Raw genomic sequence first — 15,751 nt, 5'->3', positions numbered from 1 at the left:
TAATTTCCATTTAAAAGTAGCTTATCAAAGCTGTACTTGTTTTATAAATCCATCCTCACCTCGAATGAAATACCTAAACAAAGTATTTTCTCTTCCAGGGAGATGCTACGTGATCCAGAAATGAGAAATAAATTAATTTCTAACCCAACTAATTTTAACCATATAGCACATATGGGTCCCGGAGATGGTATACAGATTCTCAAAGACCTTCCAATGGTAAGTAGTAAAGTACACATGAGAATGATTGATTGACTGCAACAGAGGCTGCAAATAAGTGAAAGACAAATACAATTTTAAATATGTATTTGGAATGTTGATGTATTTCCTATCAGGAGCAGTGTAACTAGGGAAATGGAGCTGAGCATACTCTGTTTTACATGCAAAAATTTAAACAAAGAGGATGACACTTGAGCATCGAGGGGAGGAGGAGGAGTGGCTAATCCCTTCTGGGTTTTAAGGCAGATTGGCCTCTCAGTGTTGATGATAATTTTTATGACCGTATGAAGGGAAAAAATTAAGAGGATTTGTTCTGTGTTCTTTGTGGGAATGGAAAGAGAAATTCCTTTCTCCATGAACTGTATCGCTGTAAGTTTACTTCCTTTCTTCTCCTCCCATCTTTAGCTCCAACTTAGCCTCGCTCTTTACAGCCTCTTTTCCTCAGACAGTGGAACTGTAGCAGTTCAACAGTGTGTAGTGCCCAAATTTCCTTCCATGGCAAAGATGCTATTTTTCATTTTCTCTCCAAATTAACTAGTCTCAATGAAACAGAAGCTCTTACATAAAAACTAACCTTTTAAGTTGAAAAATGGGAAAAGAAAACATGTAATAGCACACACATATGTTTGTTTCCACAAAACCTTATGTAGGAAATACTCACCTGGAAGTTACTGAAACTTTTGATGAGCTAAAGACCAATTAATATATTTTTAATAGGAGAGTATCATACTGCTTGCTTCACACTACCTTGAGCATCTTGTTTGTGTGTCCTGTATTGTTTTCTAAACTTGTCCACGATGACACAGATGTGATTCAGAAGATGCTAATTAGCACTGTAAGAAAGATCAAACGATACAGTATCAAACAGATTCTATGAGTATCACCATAAGATATAGGTATTAGTACGGAAGTGCTGTCTAAAATGGTTGTTGTTATTACTTGGAGTTTGTGCAGAAAGCAGGAAGTAGATGCTGAAATTGGAATTTTCAGGTGCTGAAAAGCCCAAAGGAAACAACAATAAGACTGGAAAATAAAGTGTACCATGCAGTTGCGCTAGTTTAGGAGTTCAGGAGCATAACCTCATTTTACCTCACTTTTGCAGCAAATGGTAGTTTTCTGTTACACTTTACCATAAAGTCGCACATCATACATGAGCCCTTCTAGCACTGTGTTTTCCTTAGATGAGAGTATGCAAGGAGAGGATTTACTTTGTCTCATACTAGAGACACTTGATGAGAAATTTCTCAATAAAAATATATTCAGTGCAATTGAGCAAAAAACATTGTGTGTGTATGTTCATAAATGAATAAATAATGAAGGAGCTTCTTCTAGAAAACACATGACAAAACCAAGGGAAGTTGGCAGGTAGTGTTGTCTTACTGAATATGAGTATGTCTGTGTCTAATGTTAAACAGAGGATGATAATTTGCTTCAGGGCAGGATGTAGATCAGAACCTTTTTTCACTTTTCCGTTTCTAGTGAGTTCTTTAAAATATTTTTTTTTTTCTCTTAAGCAAAGAAAATAATCTGCTACTGCTAAAGGTAGGGCAAAAGACATCCTGTTTCACACCATCAGTAGTTGAAAGTTCATGGGAATCAAAAGCTGCAAGGACTCTTAATCAAGCCCCAAATCTGGCAAGTGTAAAATGAGGAATGATTTTTATTTATAGAAGGGGATTTTCTAGACTTACATGGATTAATACTTCTTCAGCTATGTCATCTCTAAATGGCTTTTAGCTTTGAATTCTTCTAATTATGCAAGCCTTGTATTAGCTCAAAGGCCATGTTTGAAGTTAGGACTGATACTTTGCTTCTTACCAATCAATATGATGTTTTGAAAGAAATTCATGAGTCACTTTCCACACTTAAAAGCGATGAGAAGACATTAAAAAATGTGTATGATATAGAATTGATTTCAGCGCTTGTTCCACTGCTGCAGCTGCTTTTTAAAGTTACTATTAAAAACTCCTACTTGCAAGTAGCTATCAATCTTAGTGCTGGGAGATGTCACTGCAGGTAAAGCAAATTTGACATGTATTTTTCCAGCAGCTCCTTGCAATATCGTGTTGTATTTGTATTCCTAACGTAATGGATAAATCAATCAACTAATGGATTAGTCAATCCTAACTTAATTACGTCAATCATGGGACTTGAAAGTGTGTGAATTTGAAAGTGTAATTTGAGATTAGCAAATGTTCTGTCAAGAGCTACTACAGTTCAGGCAGCTTTTTCTTTTCCAACAGCTTCCTGTAAGGTATTTGGCTGGACTAAGCTTTCATTTAGTCTGTTCCAAACTACCTACTTTGTTTCTCAGGCACAAAAATAGAAGAAAAGGAGTTGTGTGTGCGTGTGATGTTATGTGTTGAGTCTAATGTTTTATTTGAAAGATAAACTTAGAATTAAAAGAAAGGGTGGAAATAGAGGACGTTTCCTGGAGAATTGGGATATAAGGTAAAATAATACTCATTCAGCCCTGCGTACAGTTCATCTGTATGGCAATTTCTTTACAAGTACATAGAATTATTTCACTAGATTCATACCTTGTTCCAAAAAGGTGAATAGCTATATGTTTTTGTGCTTCTTAGCATGTGTGATGGTTTTGCAGCTGGAACATCTTCTTTGTATTTTTAAGTAGATGAGTATGTTTCAGAAGAAAAAATATTTCTTTTTAAAGAACTATGGGAAAGATTGCAGCATTTTACTTTGCGAATGCCTGTTTGTGTTTATGAAACGGGATGCTAAAATACATTTTTGCATTTAAAGAGGGCTACCACTAGGGGGAACAAGTAGTGCAAGGCTAATAGTTTTCTCAAATTCTCTTCATCCAACTATTTTAGGTGATACCAGCTTCTTTTTGTATGAGATACTGGAATGCAGAAAGTGTATGAAAGAATGGGGTGGGCCTTTTTATTTGCAGTTTCTTTCGACTTACTTGAGCAATTTCAAATTTGGCTGGATCTACTGATACAAGTTTGTTCATCCAGCATGAGCTTTCACTGAAGTTAGTATAGTGCTATGTAGGCAGAAGGGTCCTTAGTAATAAAAAGGTTTTAATAGAGAGAGAACAGGTATTTTAATCTCTGTGTTGGATGAGATTGTCACAAACTAAATAGCCAGCTCAGCCTAGCTTTTATCTATCATGCATGCATGAACTCTATAAAGCAAGTGACAATGTTTATGTATATGTATGTATTTATATTTATTTATGAATAGATACATATTCACTTTCGATATGCCATATGAATCCAATCAAAACTTATCTCTGCAGTCCCACTAACCTGCCTCTGCTGCCTTTTTCAGGGGAAATGCCAAAAATTGAACGAAGCGCAGAATTAGAACTAATAGTGATGGCCCTTGCATGGCTGGGCTGCGATACGTCGGTGGGCAGGAGGGGACATACACTTGTGCTACCTTAACCCATGGTCTAACTGCCTGGTAGATGCAGAGCCAACAGGAGCTTGCTTGCTGTCTGCCCACTACTGTTCTTAATGGTGTCTTTTGAAAGACCACCGTTAGAGACTTTAATTTGTCTTGTAAAAGTACAAAATGAAAATTGGATAAATGGAGCGTTGTAAACTCTTTCAGGCTACTTGATATGTAGCCATCTGTTTTGTATACAACATATGCGCAACAGACCTGTCTGCATGTGATTGCCCTTGCTGATGCAGCCACACAAGGGGGAAAGATGCTTTCTCTGTGCGTTGTTTCCCAGGTCTTGGTATACAGTAGGCACATAACATGAACAGTGAGTTATGTTTATGGCAAATTTCAGTCTATTAACCTAGTCCCACGTTGTTCTCTCCATGAACAGACACCCTTGACTTCAGTATAGTCCTGTGTTTGGGCAGAAACAAACAAATTCAGGGCTCAGAGTGAGATCAGATTTAAGAGAGAAAATATTAGAGGTTATCAGGCAATTGTAAATTTGCATCCTTCTTTTCTTCATAGCGAGCAGCTACTCACGGGTCTGGCTTTGGCAAAAAGTTTGTGGACTGCAACACAACAGAAACCAGAAGTTCTTGTTTGCTGTTAACAGAGCCATAACCAGTACACATTTGTATTTTATTTGCTGTGGATACTCGATCTGGGTCATTGTCTTGTTTTGTACAATTTAGAATCATTCCGCTTAGTATATCCCCAAACTTATTTATTTACATGTTTTTCTTCCCTAGCAGCCTGTCACCAATTAACTGGCCATACAGTCTGGCCTCCCTTCTGCCCTCTTGTCCCTTGAAGCCACTTTATCGTGGATGCTCCTTTGTAGTGAAGATCTGAAATCTGGAACTGCACTTACTGCAGCACAGACGACCTCTCTGTATACATCAGATGTACAGGATTGATTTTGCTTTCATATTCTGCATGCCTAAGTATTTCACATACAAAAGCTAGTCTTGACTGCCATTATATTTGAACATTATGCTTCAGTTTGACCTCATTATACATGAGCCATTATACCTCCATTCTAGATGATGTGTGAAGCTTTGCTTGTTTCAAATGAGAAACTTTCAGAGTAAATGAATACTTATCCGTTTTTGGTATTCTTTAAAGAAAGTGGGAACCCCATGCATGCATCTAATGGCAGAGTCCATGGAGAAAGTTCCATGGAGGATCATTTTAAAAATGTTGCCATATCGTGGCTTTCTCACATTCATGAATGCCGGCTAAATATTTTCATGGTCTGCAGTTGGCCTACTCTGCTTTTTAGCTTGTGATTTAAGACACTCCCTTTTTCTCCCGTATTGGCTTTTAGGAATGTAGCTGCCTTTGCTGGCAGCTCTCTATTGTGAGTAGGTAACTCAGCAAAGTCTGCTTTCCCAGACCATTCTTGGAATGGTGGCTTCTTGTACTAATATCTAGATGCTGCTAAACTTACTAATAACAATTTAATGTATATTATGTCTTACATGCCATAATGTGGTAATTGATGTTTTGGTTAACATGCAAAGCCTCATAATAATTGTGTGTTTAAAAAAAAAAAAAAGTTGGATTTTACCAGCTGAAATTAAGAGAACAGTAAAAATAATGTTTGATAATATGTATTGGGATGTGACTTACTGTTCTTCCAGACTTTAATACGTTCCACTTACAAAAAGTAGTGCCTTAGGTTTAGTGGAGGGGTAAGCTGTATTTTTACCATATTTTATTTTTTTAAGTCCTAACATTTCTAATGTTACTCAGATCTGTTTGTTTTAAGGTGTTTAAATCAGTTGGACAAGGGGAAGCGAAAATTAGAAGTTAGAAAATAGAAAAGGCTTTCTGATTTGCTGGTGGCCGTTGGGCAAACCAAGCCCTTGCAGGCTGACCTGCTGAACATGTACAGATGGCACAGGGAAGGAAGACCGAGCCTTGAAACGCTTTTCCATTAAATCTGGATTTAGATGACTTAAATTACAAGAGCACTTGTGTCAGCACATTCTGTAGACATGAATTAGAAATTGCTGCTGTTTAATTTGCAAGATTATTTCTCCCCTCTCTTTCTTTACGTCACGCTTTGGGAGCGCATTGCTATTAAAAACGTTTGAATTTCCCAATACTTTTGCACCTTATCTGCTAAGGGCGTTGTCCTCTGCAGCACAGATGGCAGTGCAAAGCCTCTTCATCACTGAAGCGCTGCGAGGATTAAGTGAGTGTGCAGAAGGACATGGGCCTTGTCTCGTCTGTCTACACCAGAGTAAATTGTCCCTGTTGTCTGACACTAACCAGTTCACCTTCCCACCTGACCTGTGTCCCTATCCTGTTGAAATACTGTTCCCTCCCGTTAGAAATACTCTGTGTATGTTGTATGGGTGATACTTAATTTTAATGCAATCGCTAAAATGCATGAGTAACGGAAGGAAATCTCTTACGATCTTTAACTGTTTTGTATTCTCATCTTTTCTTCTCCCCACACCATCTCACCTGTGTTCACCTTTCTTTGTTTGTGTTATGTCTATTTTAGATTGTAAGCTCCTCAAGGCAGGGAACTGATGCTTCTCAACTGTCTGTAAAGCACCTTTTACAACTGTGGTGCTCTTTGAAATATCAAATAAGAATAAATATTAGAATTGATTCCCAATGAGTTAAAAGTTTTATTTGTTTTTAATGTTTTAGCAACAGCAAGGGCGGCAGGCCCATATGACATCATGTAAGGAAGGTGCTCAGAGGACTGGGGGTGACAATGTAAGAACCTGTGTGTTGGCGGGCGAGCAGGGTTGCTGCCTGGCTGTCCTTCAGTGTTTGACTGCTCTTGCGGACTGCTATTGCCAGTGTAACGTGTACAACCATCCTTCATTGCTTTCTCTCTCTGTTGTCTTTGATAGCAGCGTTCCCCTTACCAATTCCCTCATCATCACTCCCGTCTGATCTCCTCTCCGAGCAACTTTGAGCACATCTACCACATGACTGTTAATTCAGCTGAAAAATTCCTCTCTTACGATTCCATAAACCCTGCATTTTCCCCGCCTCCACGCTCTGTCCTCGGTACTCCAGACTTTATGACTCTGAGGGTATGAACAGCTGAGTCAGGTGTTCGCTCTACTAACACTGTGTGGTTTTCCTTTTGCCTGGCTATTAACATGGGAGAAAAACCCTTGTAAGCGGTTTCCTTCACCCCTTAACTTTCTTCTGTCCTAGCTGATTTATTTTCTGCTATTTTGCGATCAGCTGTGGTCTTTCCACAGCTCTGACATGCCAAGAAACAGATACTTTATGGCTTTAAAAAAAAAAAATAAATTGTGTAACAACTGGGCTGAATGTTTTGCTATGACAATAGCATTTTTAATCACCAGGAAGGATGTGGAAATTTTGAACGATAAGTTCTCTGTTCCACCATGTTCATCCTCCAGCAGGCAGTGGCAGGATGCTGTCTATCAGGTTGCATTAGGAAAAGGTTCTGGATCTGTTTGTTGGACCAAACTTTCAAACTGTTTGTTTATGATGAAATCATGTGGAGTGCAAGAATTTTTACACAGTACTGTACATAGGTTGAAGGAGACACACACACAGGTTGTGCCTCTGACAGTTTCTAGGTTAAAGGAAGTGAGTGAAGTTAGAACACGTACAAGCAAGATCAAAAATGAAAGATAATGGCAACTTGCTGATGTAGATCCTCTTAATCATGGTAGGTTTAAGCAGAGGCTGAGGTTAAGATACTGTTCTGCAGGTATCTTTCCAGGTGGAATGTAAATTGGGGGGATGGAAGTGGTCTTTTCTTGTATTGTGCATCCTGGTCTGACTATGTGGGGGTTGCTATGCTAAAACAGGCGCGCAAGTCCGTGCTGTGCATTGTAGTTGTGTACCGTGCTGTGGCCTGCAGTTCTGCTTGGGACAGATTCGCAGATAAATCAGGAATACTCTGTGAGGTAGATGTATGTGATGGTGGTAGGTTGCTCAGGGTTTGTATGGGTCTGAGCCATGCCCATTGCTTGAATGGAAACAATGCTCTTGGTTTCTGTGGCCTTTGGACACCCTTCAGACACGCATGGCAGACCTTCACCGCCAGACTGCTTTGAGTGCTAGATCCCTGTCACCGAGAAGGTTTTTGGATACATATCTGCATACAGTACTAGAGGGAATTTAAAAATGCAGGAGGAAAATTAGTCGCTTCCATATGGCTCCAAAACAAATTTGCACAGCTAAACGTTGACTGGTCACATGCATGGTCATGTGTCACTGTTGTAAAGTCCTAATTGTCACAACCATTAACACTCAGAAATGAAGTTGCAGTATTTTGGAAAACGTGCCCTGGGATGACAGGTCTGCACCCATCCTGGCTTTTCTGGTAGGAGGAGAGATTCAAATACACAAGAGGAATGCTCTATTGAAATTCAAAGGAAAAAATATTGTTAAGCCAAACTGAAATTTGTTTCTCTCTTAGAGGGTCATTATGGGGCCACTGAAGCTGTATTTCAGTTCTCATTTTAACCATTTTTTAAAATCCAACTGTAGTACAAAATTTTCTGTGTAATACGCAGTGGTGTATCACTGGACTGTGACGCACCCTCTACCTTCCCTTTCTCATGTGAGTAGTCTCCCTGGGATCAGGAAGGAATGACCCCTGGTGTTTCAGACAATAACTAAATTTTGGCTTTAGGAGCATCCTTCATCCTAATGTTGCGGCCTACTAGCATAAATTGGAGAGGAGAAAAAAGCAAAGTGGGCAACCTAGAGTTGTCGAGGTCTTGTACCTGTTAGCTCCTTAGAGCACTAGAGGTTTAGTCTTGTATGAAGAAAAGTGTTTGCCTCCTTTGTGGCTTGAGGGTAGAGATGCTGTAAGCTGTATGGAAAGCGAGGCTGTGAGTTTTGGTTTCACGTCTGTCCATCCCCCCTTTGTGTTTGGAGATTTTAGTGTGAGAAGGGTAGCAGTCCAGGGGACTCTGGTCCCAGGTATGGACGGGATATTGGAATCAAAACAGCATGGAATCCACAGAGGAACTGAAAACTGACCCGTTAAAGTAGGCTTATAGATTCTGTCATATTATTTCGTGGAGGAATTAAAAGCTCAGGTTTACAACATAACGAACAGAACACTACTTAAAAACAAAAAACCCAAAACAACAATAAGTAGCATGATGGACGGAGAAACACAGACAATTTCCTATGGGTGTTGTAACTCTAGGTAGACCTTGTATGTGTGATCTCGCCCCACTGCCCGAGCAGGCGGCATGGGTGCAGGAGCTGAGGCTCGGTAACGCTGCAGAGCTGCGAGCGTAGCAGCGCTTGCACGTGCATAACCCACAGCTCCACAGCAGCTCCGTTCTCTGGCTGGGAATGGGATGCACTGAACCCTATTCCACAGTGATTGACTTTGCTCAGCAAGCAGCTTCTCTGCTGCCGATATTTTTTCTCTTCTCTCACCTTTCTCCATTTGGTTCAGCAGCGGGGATGAATTTTCCTGCTAGGATTTGAAGTTGCTCTAAACGAGGGGTTTTTGTCTCTCTAAGTAAAGCAAGCTCAAGGTTTTTTTTGTTTGGTTTTTTTTTTTTTTTTAAACTTGCTGCATTTTGCTGCTTTATAACTACTGCTAATAACCGCCATTTATTTTTCTTTGAATCCCCTTTCTGCATCATGTGCGTATCACTTCCAGGGGTTTTGGTCCAAAATGCCAGGGTCTCTGGCATGTGCTTATTTTATTTTTGGAACAAAGATTAATGAAAGATTTGCTGTGTGGAGAAACTTTCTATGAGGAATTACATGGACTTTGCAAACTGAGGTCATGAAAAATAATCATCATTAGAATACACTGTTAAAATAAATGAGTCTTTTCCACGCACCAACCCATTCTCTCCTTCCCCTGGTGCTAGTATGTTGTCTGCTCAGTCACTGTTGAAGGAGGTTAATCGCCTTGTCATTAAACATAATTGTTCTCTTTGCAAAATGAACCACTGTAGGTTTATACAAGTGCGAAAGACCTTCCTTGCAATTCCAGTGTACTAACCACAGTGCACACGTTTGCATGGTGCTGCACTTGGCTTTCCTTTGCTTCTCAAAGCACAGCAGTGACTTATTCCTCAGCCCATTAGTTCCTTCGTATATTGTCAGGGGAGCCTCCATTGTTTATGTACAGCCTGGATGCTCATGCTCCTATCAGTAACTCAGATTGTTTATTGCATGATGAAGGACACAGGAGCAGAAATTTACATTTTGTACTACAAAGTAGGTTGGTTGTTCACATTTTAAAAAATTTTTAAAGGGGGGAGGGGTAAGCAAGAGACTGCGGTGTGATCCCACAGATTATTTAGGAGACTTTTAAGCCTTCAGGCTTATATATCCTCATTAAGAATAGTGCAGCAGTGGATGAGGGGTGAATGAAACAGGGATTTTTCATTGGTAAGGTCTCAGACTCTCTTTTGTTGGTGTTTGAGAGAGATCTGGGAACAGGAGGGGAGATTTTAATTCTTGCTTTTTTGTCACACATTAAAAATCAGCCATTTCTAGCCCACTGGGAGAATGAGAAGCAAAGGGTTGACTGTAAGAGCAAAAGGGTCTGTTACAGCAATGACTTTAAGAATCGTTGTAAGACTGGATTGACAGCAGGTTGGTAACAATTATCTGCTAAAGTCTGAACTGTATAAAATCTGTTCGTTACAAAGCCTCTATTTAATTAGCCATTTTAAAATACAGATAGAGAAACGGGTATTCTCTGAGGGTCTCTTGAGAATACCCTTGTCAGGGGTGGAATCTTTGTTCTGGTGTGAAATTTCTGTAACATCCCAGCTTAAAAAAGCATTGCAATTGCAACTGTTGTTTTATGTGTGGCTACTTTATCTCAGAGTGAGGATGGGAAAATAATTAAATGTAATAGGAAGAAATTAACAGTTATTGCAGGGGGTGTTTTGTAAAGTGTAAATAAGGTAATGCTCAGAGCTACCTGCAGTTCTTTCCACCTCTGCATCTTGCAAAGGTTCCCTAAACCTAAATGTAGTTAATGGCAATGACTTAATAGTGCAAATAGTGTTAGGAGCAGGATAAAGTCTCATGTTTAGCCAGCAATGAAGATAGGCATGGGCATTAGAAAGTCCCTGTGGGCTAAGAAGCCCATACGGAAAGATGGGCTAAATAAGCTGAGAAGCCTTTTTCCCTACGGTCAGCTGTAAGTTAACAGAAGCAGAAATAAAATCTGCCAGAACTCACTTCAAAGTACTCTCTTCCCTTCTTCTAAAGACAACTTATGTTTAAGGAACTACCATAATCCAGGTAGAGGAATTGTGTTTATCTCTTCCTCTCAGTAAAGGACCACTTCAGTCCAGTAACTTGCCAATTTGGAAAATGACACTGGAACTCTCAGGATGCAAAACAGGAGTGGTAATCAAAATACATAGAAAAAAAACAGCATGTGCTCTGGTCATCCTCTTTGAGCAGGCTGAAAACAGGAGGCTGATTCTCACTTTGGCTCAACTGGTGTAGGTCTGGAGTAATGCTGTTAATATCTTTGGAACTACATAAGTAATGAAATACAGATTGATCCACTATGTGCTCATAACTGTGCAGGCATTAGGGATTAACATGGTTATTGTATAAAGTTACATGTGCATGGCACAAATGATGGCATCAAAGAGAGAAATTTTAATAAGATCCTTGGAAGCCTGTGCTCAGAAAGAATGCATTATGTGATATAATTTGAATATATCAATAGCAATTTAGGCTTGGAAACCATCCTTTAAAGGAAATTCTTGAATTATTAGGCATACTCTTTCAGTTGTGTGCATATGTCCATGTAATTCGGCACTTTACTATCGCGTTGCGTGTGCTTCCAGTCTCTGCACTGAACTGCAGAATATTATTTTGCAAATTTTGCTGACTTGCTGCCCAGATAATTCAGCTCTGGTAAGGTTGGGGTTTTAAGGTATTTTGGGGACTTCCTTCATAACATCGAAGGTTGACCCAGCAGTCAGTAAGTAAACATGTCGTTTGTGTCTGCATTGCAGAATCTTCGGCCTCAGGAAAGTCGGACCGTATTCAGTGGCTCAGTCAGTATCCCATCGATCACGAAATCCCGCACAGAACCAGGACGATCGATGAGCGCAAGCAGCGGGTTAGCAGCACGTAAGCAAACAGAACTGTGTTGCTTCGGGGGTCTATGCACAAGTATTTTAGGGAAATCTACGTGCATTTGGTTCTATCTGTGCTGCCACTAGGCAGATTTTTCAGAAGTGATTGCTGACTGTATTCCCACTGAGGGCAAGAACAGTATTTTAATCTTGCTTTCAAAGGAGCACATGAATAAGCAGCTAGCACTTTTGAGAGTCTCACATTTGTAAGCTGTCAAATTTTTAAAACTGAGGTTAGAATGAAAATTACATTCTTACCCTTGGGACTACTTTGCTGCTGCTTAAGCTGCTTAAGTGTCTTAAATCAGTGGCAAGTTGTTCACTAGTTCCATGGTTATTAATTCTGTTGCTGAACTACATACAACTCTTGATGCCTCTCTTGCTGCTAGTGCGGAGAGAAAGCAGTAGAAAACTGGCTGCTGGTATGGAAGAGTTGCATTGCATTGGAAACACCTTGCTGTCTTTGTGTGCCAGAGAGCACAGTGACCTGTGCTGACACCAGGCAAGTGACTAAATAACGGACAATGTGAAAATAGAGGCAAGACTGGTGTCCCACCTTACCTCATTTTTTTTCCCTTCCCATGGCACATGCTGCGTTTGCTGCACATTGCCAACTGCTTGCAGAAAGCCTGCATGTCTGCTGTAGTCTGCACCTGCCAGTGCAACCCACCCACTCCCTGGGAAAGAGGCCACTGGAACTAGGCTGCCACCACACCGGTTTCTACAACTGCTATCCGTCAGAAACATAGTGACTGGGTCTGTGCTGGGGAAAAGTGTGCTCATGCCGACATGCCAAGGGAGGGACCGGAGAATCCCTAGGAAAAGCTGAAGCTGTCAGCAGACAAGATCAAAGCCCACATAGCCTGCAAGCTATGAGCTGGAGCATCTTGGGACATGCTGGAGGAAAACAGAACTAACCAGAGAAAGAGCTAACAGATTTCTGTACGTTGAGTGGGTGTCTGTAACATGGTTTAATTCCTCCGCATGTTTTAGGATCGTCTGCACAAAATGGCAGTGCTTTGCGGAGGGAATTCTCGGGAGGTAGCTATGGAGCAAAGCGTCAGCCTATGGCGTCACCCTCAGATGGTTCCTTATCCTCTGGTGGCCTGGACCAAGGCAGCGATGCACCAACAAGGGACTATGAGCGAGAGGTGAGTGGCAGGAGAAAGAGGAGAAAATTTAAGTGTGGTGATAGAGATGGGGAAGTTACATTCTGTCATGGGTTTCTGTCAATCTGACCTTTTATCTGCAAAGACTCAAGCTATTTTAGCAGCCATTTCACAGGAGATATTTTGTACTCAGAGTGCCTGAAGTTAACAAAGTAATTTAAGAATTATCATATAATAATTTAATTTAGAGCAGAAATTGGATGTAATAATTTATATTCTGTGCAGAACAAGACTGTCATTATGATAGGACTGCAGTCTTGCCCAGTGCTAAACTCAGTCCCTCCAACCAAGAATGTTTTACATGGGAGGGTTCAATCTGAAGTTGGCCAGCAAAACTTCCCCAGCTTATTTTCTTACCAAGGAGTGAGAAAATTAGAGATCACACAGGCTTTTCACAGTACTGAATATATCCTTCCACTTGAAACTGGAAGGCAACTGTTGACCCAAACTCAAGCTCATAATTGCATTCTACAGTACTCTGGAAGATCCAGCTGGAGTAACTTGGTAGGGTGTTTTGAATTAATATCCTGGGAGTGACATAGAAGAGGTAGCCTTGATGAAGCCTGTACCACAAAGATTTCTCAGTTTAGTGCAAAAGCATCTCAGATCATAATCTATGAAAAGGCACGAGCCACTGTAGCTTCACAAGCAACCTGGAGTTGCACACTCTGCTGACCGAGAGGCCCTCAGCAACTGGCTGACTGGTGCCCTTGGTTGTCAGGGCAGGGGTCTGCTGAAAGCAGAGTGATCTGACTGCTTACTCTTAAGTTTCTCTGGACCAGGAAAATTCTGGGGGGGGGGGGGGGGAATCCTCAGTATTTTTGGACACAAGCAAAATACGTGGAGGCCTTTGCATCCAGTCACCTGTTGCTCAAGACACCCTCAGTCACTCTCAAACCTGCTATCCTGTTACTTACTGGTGTTCTTCTGTGTCTTTGGGCTGCAGGACTCTGACTCTCCAAGACACTCTACTGCATCAAACAGCTCCAACCTCAGCAGCCCTCCCAGCCCCGTTTCTCCTCACAAGACCAAGAGCCTCTCCCTGGAGAGCTCTGACCATGTGAGTTGGGACTCGTGAACTGCTTCAGCATTCAGAGTTGACATCACAGCAGCTTGCTGTCCCCATGGCCGTCCCCCTTCACTTGTTCCAGTTCTCACCTTCATCATCCTAACCCTCCCCATTCCCTGACTGAAAGTGATCTGGGAGTGGGGTACAGAGGAAGGTAAAAGCTGGTCATCTTCAGCACCATTTGGCACTGCCTCACCCTCCCTTCCCCAGATTTGACAGCAGCAAATGAGCAAGGCTAGGGTGTTGGTAAATACCAGATGCTGTAGATCTGTATTAGTATTGGTTTCATTTTTGTGGTTACAGCTGCTTCATTTTTAAAGACATATTTATCCCACTCCCACTTACCAAAAAGTAGCTTAAGTAGACCAGACCAGTATCAACCAGAGAAGATTCAGAGGGATTTCGTTTTCATACAATAGCTCATTGTACTGTACAAAAGTAGCACGGACCCCTTCCCCTGCATGGGGAATGATCAGTATGTCAGAGGCACATAAAAGCTTTCAGCCACCACGTTTGAATGTCAATCTGATTGTCGCCAGCAAATCCTTATTAATTAAAATGATGCATATTTTACTACAGTACAGAGTTTAAATAAATACGCAGATGTTAGAGTAAAATACGTATGTATATATTCAAAGAAAAAAAAGCATTGTGTATGCAGCAGAAGATGGATGCTTATTTAAGAGAGCCTTTAATTTAAGATTTGTGTTGTCCCTGTTTTCATGCTCGGTAATATACGGACTTGGAGGCCTGGCCTAAAACCTTTCACAGGACAGATGTTCCTTTTGCGTAGCGCTCGGTGCACTGCCGGGAGAGGTCCCTGCAGTGCTTTCACAACTTTTCTTCTGGTAGTAGCATAACTGAAGCTGTAATTCCTACTTTCATGTTAATCCCCACCCTTTGCAAAAATGGTAACGATTGGAAAGCAGACCCCTGCCCTGACAACCAAGGGCACCAGTCAGCCAGGTGGCTGCCCTGGTTTCTTGTGTGCTAGCTGTGCAGCTGAGGAACCTTACAGCATGCTACAGTAGAGGTCCTTAAGGCAGCAAGGGAGTTCAATGCAGCAGGATTCAGCGGGAAAACTGTTTCCCTGGGTCAGCCTTTGACCAGGTTTAACTTGGACGGGAGCAGTCTTCCACATCTCCTTGACCATCCCTCACCAGAAAACTGTTACTGTCGTTACCAAATACTAGTTGCTAATACACATCAGCCAAACGAGTGCCCTTAGCCCGAAGCTAGCCGTGCCTGGCTGTGCTGTCACTGTAGCAACAAAGAACCTGAAGACTCACCTCACACTGTTCACACTGTGGTAGTCGAAGATGCCTAGTCACCCACAACTGCCATGCTGGCAAGGTTGGTTTTCCTCTCCCTCCTCACCCGTGCTGTGGGTTTGTGCAATTTGCAGCTGTTTCTATGTGCTCACCTGCTATTTGGTTCCAATAGCAGGTCAGGTTGGAGGGCAGAAAGTATTGCGGTGGAAGACAGAGCCCACTGAAGTTGCAAAAATAAATAAAAAGCTGAAGCTGGTCATGCAGTCAACAGAATAAAGTGAGAGACTGATGTACAAATGGATGGTAAGAGGAAGATGTCTCTTCAGTTAGCAAGGCAGATGTGTTTTTCATTTGGGAGTGTGTTCAAATGAGCCTCTCTTCTCAGTAGTATTGTTGCTGGCTTTATACTATGACCATACTCAAACACGTAAGGGCTTTTTGTATTTAGAGTACTGGGTTTTGTGGGTTTTGGAAACTTGTTATGGCTCTTATTAAACC

General features: G+C 41.3%; 1 protein-coding gene across 4 annotated transcripts in view; it reads left to right on the top strand.

The window, feature by feature from the left end:
• The window catches only part of CDC42BPA (CDC42 binding protein kinase alpha), a gene marked incomplete at its 3' end in the record, with an annotated part of 187,639 nt that extends 172,148 nt beyond the window's left edge, over positions 1-15,491 (top strand). For 2 of the 4 annotated variants that reach the window (XM_081997796.1, XM_081997795.1), the window contains 4 exons: positions 99-216; positions 11,622-11,739; positions 12,738-12,895; positions 13,860-13,991. In XM_081997796.1, coding sequence (XP_081853922.1) covers positions 99-216; positions 11,622-11,739; positions 12,738-12,895; positions 13,860-13,991 — 526 coding nt within the window. Of the gene's footprint in view, positions 1-98; positions 217-6,515; positions 6,702-11,621; positions 11,740-12,737; positions 12,896-13,859; positions 13,992-15,428 lie in introns of those variants that run through there. The other 2 variants (XM_081997793.1, XM_081997794.1) reach the window with 2 other exon arrangements.
• Positions 15,492-15,751: the final 260 nt, after the last annotated feature.

Source organism: Phaethon aethereus, assembly GCF_964289735.1.
Source record: "Phaethon aethereus genome assembly, chromosome: 3".
Classification (NCBI taxonomy): Eukaryota; Metazoa; Chordata; class Aves; order Phaethontiformes; family Phaethontidae; genus Phaethon; species Phaethon aethereus.
Note: the sequence above shows the minus strand (reverse complement) of the source record. Positions and strands in the feature narration are given on the sequence as shown.